Source organism: Pongo abelii, chromosome 16 (assembly GCF_028885655.2).
Source record: "Pongo abelii isolate AG06213 chromosome 16, NHGRI_mPonAbe1-v2.0_pri, whole genome shotgun sequence".
Lineage (NCBI taxonomy): Eukaryota > Metazoa > Chordata > Mammalia > Primates > Hominidae > Pongo > Pongo abelii.
The window spans coordinates 103208593-103224112 of NC_072001.2; the positions used below are offsets into that span (position 1 = coordinate 103208593).

General features: G+C 49.5%; 1 protein-coding gene across 3 annotated transcripts in view; it reads right to left on the reverse strand.

The window, feature by feature from the left end:
* The window catches only part of ADAMTS17 (ADAM metallopeptidase with thrombospondin type 1 motif 17), a 367718-nt gene that overhangs the window by 13908 nt on the left and 338290 nt on the right, over nucleotides 1-15520 (reverse strand). For 2 of the 3 annotated variants that reach the window (XM_024232909.3, XM_063716750.1), the window contains 2 exons: nucleotides 9835-10039; nucleotides 5415-5567 (listed from right to left, as the gene is read on the reverse strand). In XM_024232909.3, the coding sequence (XP_024088677.2) occupies nucleotides 5415-5567; nucleotides 9835-10039 (358 nt within the window). The remainder of the gene's footprint in view (nucleotides 1-5414; nucleotides 5568-9834; nucleotides 10040-15520) is intronic. The other variant, XM_063716751.1, reaches the window with a different exon arrangement.

A 15520-nucleotide genomic window follows, 5' to 3' on the forward strand; every position in this document is an offset into this window, starting at 1 on the left:
CCGGGTGATGGCAGCAGGAGGGAGGGTGGTGAGGTCGACAGTTGGGGTCGGGGTCTCTTGGTTCACGTCTATGCAGCCTCCACCGGCATGCTCCTGGTACACCATACACACACATGGTGCCAACTCCAGTTCAATGTCCCTGCAGGCCCTCTCTGCTTGGTAAACCAACCTTCCCCCAGCTCAGCCTCAGGCTCAGGCTGGGGGCCCTTGCTAAGCCCTCTCCATAACAACTCGGTGCACACAATGGGATGCCATCTGATGCCAGCTCCAGACAGTGGCTGATACAGTTTGGGTGTCTGTCCCCTCCAAATCTCACGCTGAAATGTTGGAGTTTCAACCAGGCCCCCAGTGTTGGAGGTGAGGCCTGCTGGGAGGTGTTTGGGTCACGGGCACGGGTCCCTCAGGAATGGCTTGATGTCCTTCCCATGGTCACGAGTGGGTTCTTGCTCTGTTAGTTCACCGAGAGCTGGTTGTTTAAAAAAGTCTGGGGCCTCTGCCCCCTCTCTCCCTCTTTCACCATGTGACATGCCAGCTCCACCTTCTACTGCAAGTAGAAGCCTCCTGAGGCCTCCCCAGAAGCAGATGCCAGCACGGTGCTTCCTATACAGTCTGCAGCACCATGAGCCAAATAAACCTCTTTATCAATGATCCAGTCTCAGGCATTCCTTTACAGCAACGCAAAGTAGATTAATACAGCAACCAAGATGTCACAGAGGCCCTCACATCCCACAAATCCCTTTTGTTCTTACTGCAGGGACAGCTTGTCAAATGTGCTGTGGCAAAAGTGGACGCAGTGACTCCAACACCTCACTCTTCTGAAAGCCTGGAAGTGTTCTTCACAGCATGGCTGGTGAAGAGAGGACGGCCAGGAAAAAGGCTCCGTCTTACCTGACAGGCATTCCTGGAAGGCTGAAGGTCCTGTCTGGGAAACTGGCACAGTGTCCTTGGCCAGGGAGGGACCCAGCAGAGGAGGGAAGGCTCATGGGCTGAGTGAGCCATGTGACGCATGAGCACCAGGTCTTGGGCAGGGCTGCTGAGTGTCCCACACGTTATTCCCGTTAATCCTGTGGTTGGTTTGCAGCTCCTTGTACCAGGAAGGTCAAGGTACGTACGAAAGCAAACGTGTCCAGAGAGTCCTCAGAACACGAATGGTGATGCTGAGGACAGCCAGGCCCTGGAGCCCAAGGACCATCTACAGGATGCCCCTCAGCTCAAAGGCACCATCATGATGCCTGACCAATCCCTTCTTGCTTGGTTTCCACCAAACAGCCTGAGCACTGAACTGGGTCCAGGAGCTTGGACTCTGCCGGGGGGTGTGGGCGAGTCAGGGAACTGCTCTGAGCCTCTGTTCCCTCTTCTGTGCAGCAGGGGTGACAACCTTGGCTAGAGGGGACCAGTAACATGAGGCACAGGGGTACCCCACAAAAAGGAAAGCAGTGCTAGGTGTCCCAACCCCAGATGGGCAGGTGTGGCCCAGGCCTAGAACTGACCACTTCTTGCCTCCACTCCTGCCCCAGACCCCTGTGGTCACAGGCGCCAACAATAGTACAGGCTGCATTTAGGGCATGACCACTAGGACCCTTCCAATTCCCTGGTGACAATGACAGCTTTATTCCAGTTCACATCTGAACACTTAGTGTCCAAACAATGTTATTCTGCCTGTTACCGTGCTAGGCAGCTTCCCTTCTACATCTTCTGGACTCTCTGTAACCACGTAGGCATGAGGTAATCATCAATTCTTTAGATGATCCCGAACATTTGCCAATGTGTTACTTATGGATCAGAACATAGTCTGTTGATAGCTCACCTGCAGTCTCTGGGCTAGGATCAGTGACCTTTTTCAAGCTAGGTCTGAATGTGCTTGGATAGACAATTTCTCAGTGTTGTCTATAAAAGGCCTGAAGCCCTACTGATAAGACAAGGTTAGGTCAGATCAGAATGGGTTATAACCCTGGGGACTGTGCCCCAGAACCGTGTGAACATTGAGTGGTGGATTATGGGCAATGAAATGAAATGGGTTTAGTTGTCGAAGTACTTAGACATATATATTAGCATCTTGAAACCTCTAAGCATCTCTGGAAACAGGCAGAGTCAGTGTTTATGATTCCCATTTCAGAGATAAAGAGACCAAGGGTCAGAGAGGTTAAGGCACATAAGTAGAGAGTCAGAGATGTAAATCAGCCCCTTCGTGTCTCTATTGCGTGAGTTCAAGTTCTCATGGTTCGAAGTGCATCTTTCTTTCTTTCTTTTCAGATGGGGTCTCACTCTCTTGACTGAGCTGGAGTGCAGTGGTGCAATAATGGCTCACTGTAGCCTTGATTTCCCTGGTTCAAGTGATCCTCCCGCCTCAGCCTCCTAAGCAGCTAAGACTATGGGCACGTGCCACCACGCCCACTATTTTTTTGATTTTTTTTTTTAGAGACAGGGTCTCCCTATGTTTCCCAGGCTGGTCTTGAACTTCTGGGCTCAAGCAATCCTCCTGCCTTGGCCTCCCAAAGTGCTGGGACTACTGGTGTGAGCCACCATGCCCAGCCAAAGCACACGTATCTTTCGTGAGAGCTTTGAAGTTAAGTTTCTCTGCCAGTGTAAGATACATCCGGGCAGCTCCATATTAAGCTTTATTAACATCCAAGTAACTGTGTGACATCCTGTTTGGTTTTGGGGAAGCCGGACTGGCGACATCCCTGTTTGGTTTTGGGGAAGCCGGACTGGCGACATCCCTGTTTGGTTTTGGGGAAGCCGGACTGGCAGCCTCCGTTCTATTACCTTGGTCAAATGTTTTGATCAGGGAGTAAACAGGAAGGAGGTGTTTTAGGTCCTTCTCAAATTCACTGTTAATCCAGAATAATAGTGTACCTTAGCACTACCAGGCAAACGGGGAATTGGGAAATTTGGCTTTTTTTTTTTTACTTAAAGGGTTTGGGGAACTTTGTGTTCTGACTTGGGCTGATGGGAAGGTGGTAGCATTTCCGCAGGGATTCTATTCTGATAAATTTTGCTTTCCAATGGAAAACCCATTTTTCATTCCGGAAAGCCGAGGCAGAAGCAAAATTACCTGCCTGAGCCATGTTGCCACATTTTCATAGCGAAGCCAAAACCTAAACTTTCAGATGAAATTTCAGAAATAACGCCACGCATCTACAACCATCTGATCTTTGACAAACCTGACAAAAACAAGCAATGCGGAAAGGATTCCCTATTTAATACGTGGTGTTGGGAAAACTGGCCAGCCATACGCAGAAAACTAAAACTGGACCCCTTCCTTACACCTTATACAAAAATTAACTCAAGGTGGATTAAAGACTTAAACCTAAGACCCAAAACCATAAAAACCCTAGAAGAAAACCTAGGCAATACCATTCAGGACACAAGCATGGGCAAAGACTTTGTGACTAAAACACCAAAAGCAATGGCAACAAAAACCAAAATTGACAAATGGGATCTAATTAAACTAAAGAGCTTCTGCACAGCAAAAGAAACTAGCATCAGAGTGAACAGGCAACCTACAGAATGGGAAAAAAATTTTGCAATTTATCCATCTGACAAAAGGCTAATATCCAGGATCTACAAAGAACTTAAATTTACAAGAAAAAAACCAAACAACCCCATCAAAAAGTGGGCGAGACACTTCTCAAAAGAAGACATTTATGCAGCCAATAAACATATGAAAAAAAGCTCATCATCACTGGTCATTAGAGAAATGCAAATCAAAACTACAATGAGATACCATCTCACACCAGTTAGAATGGTGATCATTAAAAAGTCAGGAAACAACAGATGCTGGAGAGGATGTAGAGAAATAGGAATGCTTTTACATTGTTCATGGGGAATGTAAATTAGTTCAACCATTGTGGAAGACAGTGTGGCGATTCCTCAAGGACCTAGAACCAGAAATACCATTTGACCCAGCAATCCCTTTACTGGGTATATACCCAAAGGATTATAAACCATTCCACTATAAAGACACATGCACATGTATGTTTATTGCAGCACTGTTCACAATAGCAAAGACTTGGAACCAACCCAAATATCCATCAATGATAGACCGGATAAAGAAAACGTGGCACATATACACCATGCAATACTATGCAGCCACAAAAAAGGATGAGTTCATGTCCTTTGCAGGGACATGGATGAAGCTGGAAACCATCATTCTCAGCAAACTAACACAGGAACAGAAAATCAAACACTGCATGTTCTCACTCATAAGTGGGAGTTGAACAATGATAACACATGGACACACGGAGGGGAACATCACACACCAGGGCCTGTCATGGGGTGGGGGACTAGGGGAAGCAGCACATTAGGACAAATACCTAATGCATCTGGGGCTTAAAACCTAGATGACAGGTTGATGGGTGCAGCAAACCACCATGACACGTGTATACCTGTGTAACAAACCTGCACATTCTGCACATGTACCTCAGAACTTTAATAATAAAAAAAAGACTAAAGTGAAGATAATGAACATTCAGCTCAAGTAAACTTTTTTTCACATAAGGAACATACTGATGGTCAATCATGTGATTAGAATATGCATTAAAATGTTAGAAAAAAAATGCTAGCCACTAATTCCAACATGTTTAAGATATTGTGCAGGCTGAGCAAAACCCAATGGCTCTAGGTCAGCAGTTTGCAATCTTTGAGTGAAGAGCTATCAGGAGAAGCAAGCAAGAGTTTTTCAGCTGCTAAGACCATACAGAAAGACAAACACGGTCTATGCTTACAGGAGGAGTGGTACAGATTTTGTGAGAAGACTGTAGAAAACCCACTAGAAGGTTCTTACAGGTGGCAGTGGTGCTCACCTTGGTCCCCAGAAAACAGGAATCATTCAAATATATCAGATGAATGAATAAAAGAGGAATTAAACAACAAAGCATTTTCTTACCTGGAGAAGCATTCAGTGGCTGTTTATTCACCGTTGCTCTCGAGAGTGCTGACCCCGCAGCTGTGATACCCCTCCCTGCTGCCACCGCAAGGCCCCCTGCCCTGTCTGTCCCCGCATCTCCAGGCCCTTGCCCAGGGGTCCTGGGACTGAGTGGAAGTGATGTTTGCCCCAAGTGTTCCCACGGCAGGAGGCTGGGGCCTGCCAGCACACCGCATAGCATGGCAAGCCTGGCATCCAGGGCACCCGCGTCCTGCCTTGGGCTGCGTTTGGGTTCTTTCTGCATGCACGTGAAGCAGTGGGGTTCTCCCAGTGAGCCCCAAGGGGCAGTGCTGGTGCGGCCTGTGGGAGAAGCAGGGGAGGAAGCACACGGGCTCTTGAGTAGTTGCAGCCGGTGGAAGGAAAGTGAATTTGCCTAGTTACGTTGGGACCGCCGCGTAGAATTGGGACCCATCACAAGAGCTGAGTTCCCGACCCTCGAGCCCCCTGCACTGCGGCACGGAGAGAAATGCCAGCAGGCTGCTCTCACCGTAGACCAGTCCCCGGTTTTCCACTCGTAGCAGCCCGAGTAGTCCTCGCAGGCCTCCTCGGCTCTCGGCCTCGTGGATGCGTCGCATTTCCCTTGTGAGTTGGTGCACGCCACAGTCCGTTTCCGCACCCCTTTACCACAGCTGGCAGAACACTGCAAGACACCATTCAGATATTTAATCCGGTTCCAATTAAATTCAAATCCATCAACAGCTATTAACTCCCTCCAATGTGCCAGGTGCGGTGTGGGGATGACACAGAGATGAAAACCCGCACTTCTGTCCTCAAAAAGCTCATGGTCTGCCGGGTCTTATGCACATGGTCCCAGCTGGGGCCCCGGCCAAGTGGCCAGTGTTGGGGAAGGGACCCAGAAATCAGGAGTGGGAAGAACCTGGGGTACTCATCAGGTCACATGAGGGGAGTGGAATTCAGTGGCCACTTGTCAGGTCCAAAAGCTCAAGGCAATCCGTGAGCTCAAAGGGCAGGTGTGTGATGGAGCCATGAGTGGGACAGGGAACAGGGGCCAGCCGGAGCAAGGTGAGGCCCTGAAGCTGAGTCCCAGGCCCAGATCTTCCCGGCTGGCCTCCAGGTGCACGTGCCCTGCTTGGGCCAGCCTGGGACAAAGTCCTCGATCCAGCCGGGGGGAGGAGGAGGAGGAGGCAGAAGGAAGGAAAAGCCACAGGTGACTTTCTCGTGAGGCAGGTGGAAAGCCTTTGCAGAAGGCTCCAGTGAATGTTTTAATACAGACACCAAGAATGGTGACAGACGCGTGTTCCCTGTGGAACTTACTTACTTGCTTTAATGCAGACACCAAGAATGCTGACAGAGCCACGTCCCCTGAGGTAGTTTACTTACTTGCAGGAGACTTGGCAAGGGGCAGTGGGGATGGGACCTGGGCAGGGCCTGGGGGTGATGAATGACGTGCATGCCCTCAAGAGTTCAGGATTCCCAGCAAGAAGGACTGAAGAGACAGAGGGCATGACAGGGTGTCAACACAGCGGACAGGCGCTCTGGAGTGTGTGTGGAGCCTGCTCCTGACACTCCCACCGCAGAACTAGGGGAGGGACGGTGCCCGGGCTGGCAGGAGCACTTACCATCTCCAAAAGCAAAGCAGAAGGAAGCCCAGGCCGAGCTGACCCACAGCCTCGGGAGGACAAAGCTCACAAACAAGTTGGCCCTGGGAGCCCTGTCTCTGACACAGGCATAAACACATAACTTGGAAAGATGGTGTGCAGAAGGCTGGATCCTGCTAAGGCGGTTTCATACTTGCTCAGTTTACCAAAAACATGGCAGGTGACAGCAGTGACTTTCTTGAGTTATAACAAACTCGACTTTGAAAAGTTCTAGGCCAAATGCAGTAGTTCACACCCACAATCCCAGCACTTTGGGAGGCTGAGGTGGGAGGATCACTTGAGGCCAGGAGTTCAAGACCAGCCTGGGCAACATAGAGACCCCCATCTCTAAGAAAAAAAAAAAAAAATCCCACTGTGTCCACTGGAAAAAAGGTACATGAAGGACAAATGTTATTCCTGATATTTGTTATTAACATTTATCCCAAAATATGATCTAGCTTTCTCTTTTTTTATTTTTTATTTTGAGACGGAGTCTCGCTCTGTCGCCCAGGCTAGAGTGCAGTGGTGCAATATTGGCTCACTGCAACCTCCACCTCCCGGGTTCAAGCGATTCTCCTGCCTCAGCCTCCTGAGTAGCTGGGACTACAGGTGCATGCCACCACGCCTGGCTAATTTTTATATTTTTAGTAGAGACAGGGTTTCACCATGTTGGCCAGGATGGTCTCAATCTCCTGACGTTGTGATCCACCCAACTCGGCCTCCCAAAGTGCTGGGATTACAGGGGTGAGCCACTGCACCTCGCCTCTCTTTCTTATGAAATCAATTCAGCTCTTTGTCTAAAGATCCCATGGGGTTTTCTTTCAAGGGTAATTAAGGCTGGTTTGAAATGCACATGCTTCAGAACTGGCTGCAATGTCCCCCGCAGGGAGTGGGAAGAGTAGCTGTGTGTGGAGTGTAGAGCTGATTTAAAGGGTCCCCGGATGCCAGGGGTCAGTCCACAGTGGGCTTCGCATGCAGGAACAGGTGTAGGAGGCTGACTGCAGTGGGCTCTGCATGCAGGAGGCCCGGGGCACTGCACTGGAGGGCTACCCCTTGCTTCTCTGTGTGGCAAGGTTTCCTGACCATTTCAGCAACTCTGGCCTCACTGTCTGACTTGTGGGCTACCCCTGGCACCAGCGTCCACACAACTTGCTCCTCTGCAACCAGGAGCCCATGCACCATTTCTGCCTAAGTTCATTCTTGCCTCGTCTCTACTTTGCATTGCTCACCTCCTCCCCTTGAATTTCAAGCTCTGAATGTCCAGCCTATTTCTTAACCAAACCCTGACCCTTAACCAAACTCTGACCAGCAACCCATTCTCTTGAAGCCTTTGTCTGAGCGGTGCTACAGGCTGCTGAGGTCGGCTCCAGCTCCAAAGGGGCCTAGGAGGGTGCCCTTCAGTCTCTCTCTTTGCTTCCCATCAGGGGCGGGGCCTGCAAGCTGAGGATAGGAGAAATGCACTACTTTTTCCTTCCCTCTGGATATTTGATCCTTCTTCTAATAAAGTCGGGAAGAAGCTGGGGAGTAGGTAGTGAGAGCAATCAACACAGCTGGTTGGATAAAAGTGACCACGTCAATAAAAACTCTCCCTTGAGAAATTGAAACCCATCTGCTTCCAGCGGAAGACAGTCTCACTTTGGGACTTCAGCACGTGGGAAGCAGCAGAAGTACCAGCTTCGTGAGCTTCCCATGGGGAATGATTTGATTCCAAGTTAAATGTTCAGAAGGTTAAATGTTCAGAAGGAAGCATTTTGCTGAAGCCTGGGCTAAGCCAGAGTTAGGCTGACTGGTGTGGTGCTCGTTTGGGATTAGGATTAGGTGTGCACATAGATACAGACACAGAGAAATTTCTTTAAATCTTGCTCCCATTGTCTCACATTTTCCAAATGTAGAGATCTTCAGTGCTGTAATGATAATTGATGATGTCAGACTTGGTGGGGAGGCATTTTTTCCCCCATAAAAAGAGTCTGAGTGGATTTTTTTTTTTTTTTTTTTGAGACAGAGTTTCATTCTTGTTGTCCAGGCTGGAGTGCAATGGTGTGATCTTGGCTCACTGCAACCTCTGCCTCCCAGGTTCAAGCAATTCTCCTGCCTCAACCTCCCAAGTAGCTGGGATTACAGGCATGCACCACCACGCCCGGCTAATTTTTTGTATTTAGTAGAGACAGGGTTTCACCACTGAGTGGAAAATTTATGGTTTTGATCTGATCAAAGCACAAGTCTTATTTAGATCAAGAGCCAGGCAATTAAAACCCAAAGGCTCACCTAGAATACTGGAAAGGGGAGGGGACTGAACACCTGGCTCAACCCTTCCAGCAAGGGGCTGAAAAAAATCCCTCTAATGTTAAACTGACAAACGTAAGCATAGATAAAGAAAAAAAAAATCAAACAACAAAATCTCAAACTCTCTTTTCCTAAAATATCATAAAATGTAGGATTAAAAATTCTGATCTATAAACAAATACATGCCAAGATCTGTTTGAAAATTAACCTTTGTTTTAGAGCAGCCAATGGCAGACTTTTCCTTCATTAAAAATGGGCTGAATACTTTTTTATTCAAAATAATTCCAACTGTTTGGCAATAGAGGGAACTTTAAAAATATTTTCCACACTAAACAGTGTCTTGGATGAGCCTCTCTGAGTTTTCTAGACTACGCTGGTGGAAGACCTGAGGGAAGCCTGCCCTTTATTCAGCTATTTTTTTTTTGTAGTTTTATAGCCAAACAGTCAAAATCATTAACACAAAGTTAATGCAAAGCCCTAAAGGATGACATCACCAAAGATAAAATTGTACTCCCAGGACCAACCTTCAAAGTTAAGACTTAAGGCTTAATCCACTTCTTTCCAAAACATTTTATGGCATGAGATTTGTAACTCCAACTTGCACACTAAAAGCTGTCCCTCCTGGCATCTGACTCTTGTCATCTACAAAGACTGCTGGGGGATTAAAGGCAAACCTTTGAAACCACCTTCCCAGCCTGAGCACACCACAGTTAAATACACCCGAAGGAGAATTAAAAAGTCGGTCAGTATCTGTCTATCCTATCTTGATGTGAGAATTTTCACAGGAAATGGGATCAAACAGTCCTTCACTGTGCTGTCAACATGTACATCATCGGAGACGTGGTATCTATGTTTTCGTGGCCATGCTGTTATCTGAGATGGGAATTAAGAACACATGAGCTATAACACAACTTCAAGCTGACCCGGGGGCGAGCGAGGGCTGGGAGGCACCAGAATGTCACCGATACCATGGCACCGTGTTGGAGTCCCTGTGGCAGAGTCCTGGCGGCAAGCCCAGGCACCCACCTGCGACCACTCAGACGCCTCCCAGATGGACAGGCAGTCCTGGCCTTCACAGCTCTGCACTGCCGCTGGCCGGGGGCCCGGGCAGTAGAGGGGCCGTGTAGCGACATGTGTGCCATTCTGCAGCTGGTACACGCAGGTCACCTCCCGGTGCTGGAAGCCTTTCTCACAGGTCGCCGAGCAGGGGCTCCATGGGCCTGCCACCCACCTGCCAGACGGGAGGAAAGAGAGAGAGAACGACTCGGGTGAGAGGCCAGCCTCTCCGGAGGGCCTTGCGGCCGGATCCTGGAATTGCTGCCCTGTGGTGGGAGAGAGGGAGGCAGACTCAGGAAGCTCTTCAGCCAACCCTGGACATAATTCAGAGTATCGGCACAGAGGGAGTGACTTGAGTGGTCCCCTGGTTGGATGGTCTCCTCAGCACAGGCATCTTTCTGCAACCAACACCCCTACGGCAGACGGAATTATCTGGTCACGGACTCCCTGTAGGGAATTACACATCTGCTTGTTGTCATAGGACCTGCTTCTTTCGACAGGGTGTGAGTGAACAGGATGCTGGCCGCGTCCCGGCAGAAGCTCTGAACGTGGTTATGCGGTTTGGCTCTGATTCTCTTTGCTTCTTACCCTCTGCTGGGAGAACAGTCCCAGTACAGGGAATGCCCCTACAGACAGCCCGCATCGCTACTGCCTGCGCTACTGTCAGTGACCGAGATGTTGCAGTTGTTAGTTGCTGCGGCAAGAGGGGATTGATACAGCCATTGACAAAGAACCCCCCAGCCCGCACCAGTCCCAGCTTGATCAACCAGAACTAGGCCCTCCCTGCTTTCCAGAGCCTGGGCCCTCCAGAGATGGCTGTGGTGCTTGAGAGTGGCACGTTGTGGGCCGTAGGAAGACAGAGGCTGTTGAGGTTGGCGTCTGAAAGTGTTCTTCTAAAACTTCGGCTCAGGCTGGGCAGTGGCTGACGCCTGTAATCCAAACAATTTGGGAGGCTGAGGCGGGTGGATCACTTGAGGTCAGGAGTTCGAGATCAGCCTGGCCAACATGGTGAAACTCCGTCTCTACTAAAAATACAAAAAATTATCCAGGCATAGTGGTGCACGCCTGTAGTCCCAGCTACTCAGGAGGCTGAGGCAGGAGAATCACTTGAACCCAGGAGGTGGAGGTTGCAGTGAGCCGAGATCGCACCACTACACTCCAGCCTGGGTGACCGAGTGAGACTCTATCCCCCAAAAAATAAAGACAAAAAATAAAACTTCAGCTCCCTGCCTGAAAGCCTGATGATCCGATGCAGTAGGCGTCTCTGTTGGCCTCAGGGTGCTGGAAAGCAGCTGAGCAGCTTGGGAATCATGCTTCCTCATGACACACAAAGGGCTTCCAGTGCCCTTTTGGGAACACTAAGGGATCTCCCCTGCTTGGTTTCTGGATGAGCCAACTGGCTTTGCCCTTTCTTGTCCTGCCTCATAAACTCCTCGCTCCCAAGAGTTCACCACCTGACAAAGCAGCTTGACCTGTGCACTGCCAGGTCTGACAGCCACTCAGTTCCTCCTCATTGGTCAAAAACAGTCCTGAATCCTGCCCCAAACCAAGTCTGATCATGCCATGCCGGGCCATCCCACTGTTGAGCAATGTCTACCGCTTTTGCCCACTGGCAGGATCATTTGAACGGGTACTGGACAGTGCCAGCTGTCTCTCACTTTCCAGTCCCAGCTGAGTGGCTCATCTGCCCATCCAGGCACTGCAGATTTATTGAGGGCATCCCATGTGCTAGGCACCTTCTAGGTTCTGATGAGGAGGCAGTGAGTGAAACAAAGTCCCTGCCCTCTGAAGCTTACATTCTGAGGGGGGCAGACCTTATATACCCACTGAACCACATGTATCACCATAGCATCTACAACAAATGTACTAGATGAGATTAGAGACCGTAACACACAGTCACAAGTGCTTTAGAGACAAGTCAAGCAGCGTGAGCAGAACATGGAGTAGGTGGGGGTGAGTGTTATCTTACAGCAGGATGCAGGGAAGGCCTTGCTGGGAAGCGGACGTCTGAGCAGAGCCTGGGAGGAAGTGAGCCCCGTGGCTACGTGGAAAAGGCTTCCAAGGCAGAGGTCACAGGGGGGCAAAGGCCCTGGTGGAGGGGCACGCTGGCGGGGTGGAGGCTGAGTGAGGAAGGGGACAGTGAGGGGAAAGGATGGGATGTGGGGGGCAGAAGGGTGAGATACCTAGGGCCTGGCTGGCCCTGGTGGCTCTTGTTCAAATAAGATGGAGTCCTGGAGGGTTTTGAGAGAGGAGTGACGTGTTCCTTTCGGCTCTGAGAGGACCACCGGCTCGGTGTGGATACCAGTTTATAGTGGGCAGAAGCGGCGGCAGGGAGACCAAAGAGGAGGCTCCTGCAGCAGTCCCGGTGAGGACGGTGCTGGTCTGAACCGACTGGGGTGGCGCCGGCATCTCTGGTGCTGAGAAGACGGAGCTACCTGGGCTCCTCCCCTCCACCCCAAATTGTCCCTCCTTGTCCCAGGGCACCTCCTCTGGAGCTAAGTCCCAATCCTCTTGGCAGAATCATCACTCTATCCTCAGGCTTCTGGGGCCTAACTCCAGTGAAGCCCTTCTTGAATCCATGGCTCGCATGGCAGGGATGGGAGCCACAGTGACTCCCTTGGGGTGCAGTTGTGAGGACAAGTGGCACATTGTCCATAAATTGCTTACAACAGTGTCTGGCACACCTGAAGCCCATGTAAATGTAACTCTTAGCTATCACTGCTGTCATTGTCTCCTTGGTAGATGGAGAACTCCTGCAGGGTGGCCATGAGTCTCCCATCTCAGCACCCAGCCACTACTCAACACGAAGAGAATTGAGCCAAATTCTACACATTTCTCCTAGTTCATTTCTCCTAGTTCTGGTCTTTGGAGTAACCCAGAGGCCTTCTTAAATATGTGAGGACAGTTCTTTTGTTCCCCTTTAAGTTTTCTCTTCTTTTGGCCAAAAGAGTTTGTGTGGCAGATGTTCAATCCCTCCCATTCATTTTCTACTCAGTCACTACAGAGGACAACATGGCCCAGATGTGGCCTGGAAGCAGCAAGAATGAATGTGATGAATAGGGATGATAAGCACACACATACTAAAAAAACAGCCACTATCTTCTTTATTTTTTGAGGTGGAGTTTTGCTTTTGTCACCCAGGCTGGAGCACAATGGCACGATCTTGGCTCATTGCAACCTCCACCTCCCAGGAAGATTTTCCTGCCTTAGCCTCCTGAGTAGTCGGGTTTACAGGCATGCGCCACCACGCCTGACTAATTTTTGCATTTTTAGTAGAGAAGGGTTTCACCACGTTGGTCAGGCTGGTCTCAAACTCCTGACCTCAGATGATCCACCTGCCTCGGCCTCCCAAAGTGCTGGGATTACAGGTGTGAGCCACTGTGCCTGGCCCCAACCATATTGCTCCCCCAGAATACACCTTAACACTAAAAATACAGAAGAGACATAGTCTCAAATAAAGGAGGCATCTTTAAAATGAATAAAAACATATGCTTATTTCTCTCATTGCTCGTGAGAAATGGTGAAAGCTTTCAGAACAGACTGGTTTCTAGAGTCATCACTGTAGAAATATTGGCTCCAGGACATAGATCTTATGCCTGCTGGGGGCTATGGTCAAAAAAATAGAGGGAAGAACACCAGAAGGTGCTCTTGGAAGGAGATACAGAAAATATTCAGTGGGGCAGACATTTACTGAGCATCAACCAGGTTCACTAGACTTCTGGGCCTTCAGAGGACCCAAAGCTCTTCCCAAGATGAGAATGATGAAGGCCATGATCCAGGCATGACCATTACGCCTGAATCTAGAATAAGCCACATCTCTCCCGAAGGAAAACAATGTCTGTACCTGGGAAGAAGAGGCACAGAATAGGAGATTGGCAGCTGCGTCATTTCTTTCTTTGCTCACAATCACAAAATAAACTGGTCTCTTTTCTCTTTTTTTAAAAAGGAAACTGGTTGGAGCACAGAGAATTTTTAGGGCAGTGAAACTGCTTTGTATGATGCTATAATGGTGGAAACATGTCATAAATCTGTCCAAACTCACAAAATGTGCAACACTGAGAATGAAGCCTAAGACGAACCATAGATGTGGGTGATAATGATGTAGTGATGTGTAAGGGTAGGTCCATCAGCTGTAATGAACGTAGCTCTGGTTGGGGAGACCATGTGTGCCTGCAGCAGGCAGTATATGAGAAATCTCTCTGTACCTTCCTCTCAATTTTGATGTGAACCTAAAAGTACTCCATAGAATCAAGTCTAGGCTGGGCGCAATGGCTCACACCTATAATCTCAGCATTTTGGGAGGCCAAGGTGGGTGGATCACCTGAGGTCAGGAGTTCGAGATCAGCCTGGCCAGTACGATGAAACCCCATCTCTACTAAAATACAAAAATAGCCCACCGTGGTGGTGTGCACCTGTGGTCCCAGCTATTTGGGAGGCTGAGGTGAGAGAACTGTTTGAACTGGGAGGCAGAGGTTGCAGTGAGCTGAGATTGCACCACTGCACTCCAGCCTGCCAGCCTGGGGGACAGAGCGAGACTCAGTCTCAAAAAAAAAAAAAAAAAAAAAAAAAAAAAGGCCAAAACCAAAAAAAAAAGAAAAAAGAAATTTGCATGTGATGATTTTCTTTTTTAAAATAGAGACTCTGACTTCATCAATGTTGTCCAACTTGATACTATTTCTGTATTTTTAAGCAGCCAGATTAAACATATTAACCTCCCCATCCTGGGCTGCTTTTTGTCTCTCATGAACTGACTCCCACCAGATCTCCTTTGTCCTGCCCTTTTGCAGTTGACTTTGAGAATAAAGATGTCAGGCTTTAGGATGAGACCTGTTTGGTGCTATTATGCTGACCCCAACTGTGAAAACAGCTTTGAGTCTGCTCCCGACTTTGTATGTGCTGTGCTTCCAGGGCCAAGCCTGAGAAGTGGGGCCCCTATGTCTTGCTCGTGGGGATGCCACTTGGCATGCCATAGGCCACAGGGTGCATTGCCATTCCCAGCACGTGACCACAGCAGGTGCTCTAGTGGACGTGGGCGGCGACTCTGGCTGACACAGAGGTCACATCCAGGACACATTGGGGGGACGGGGGAAGAGCCAGGCAAAGCTCAGTAGTCCTGCCCTGGATGTTTCTACATCCCCTGTCCCCTCGCTGACTTAAAAAGCCAGATCTGCGGGGAAACAGAGTCAAGAGGAATGTGGAAAAAGCAAAAATTTCATTCAAAAAGTTTTGTAGATTTAAGAGGCTTCCCACAAAAGTGATTTCTTGATTTGAGCAATTTGGAGAAACAGCCCTGGGAGGGGCACTGTTTGCACACGGAAGATTCCTGCAGAGCAGTGAGGGGCGGCTGCCTGTCCTGCCTCTTCTCTCCTTCGCTTCTCATGCCAGAATGGAACATACCTTATGCATCCCTCCTTCCTGCTGTCCAGCCCTTTCCAGTGGAGTCCTTACAATCTCCCTCCTTGTCACGGCCCAGAGCCTCACAGGGGGAGGGTGACACAGCCCCCAGCACATGAGGTGTACGTGCAGCCCATGGGGGCCGCGTTGCTCTTCAGCCAGGGATGCTCTGCCATTCACCCCTCCTCTGGGGCTGCCCCTGCCTCCCTCCTATGGTGCAATGGGCATCGCCAGATTGACCGATAAACTCCCGTGTCCTGGG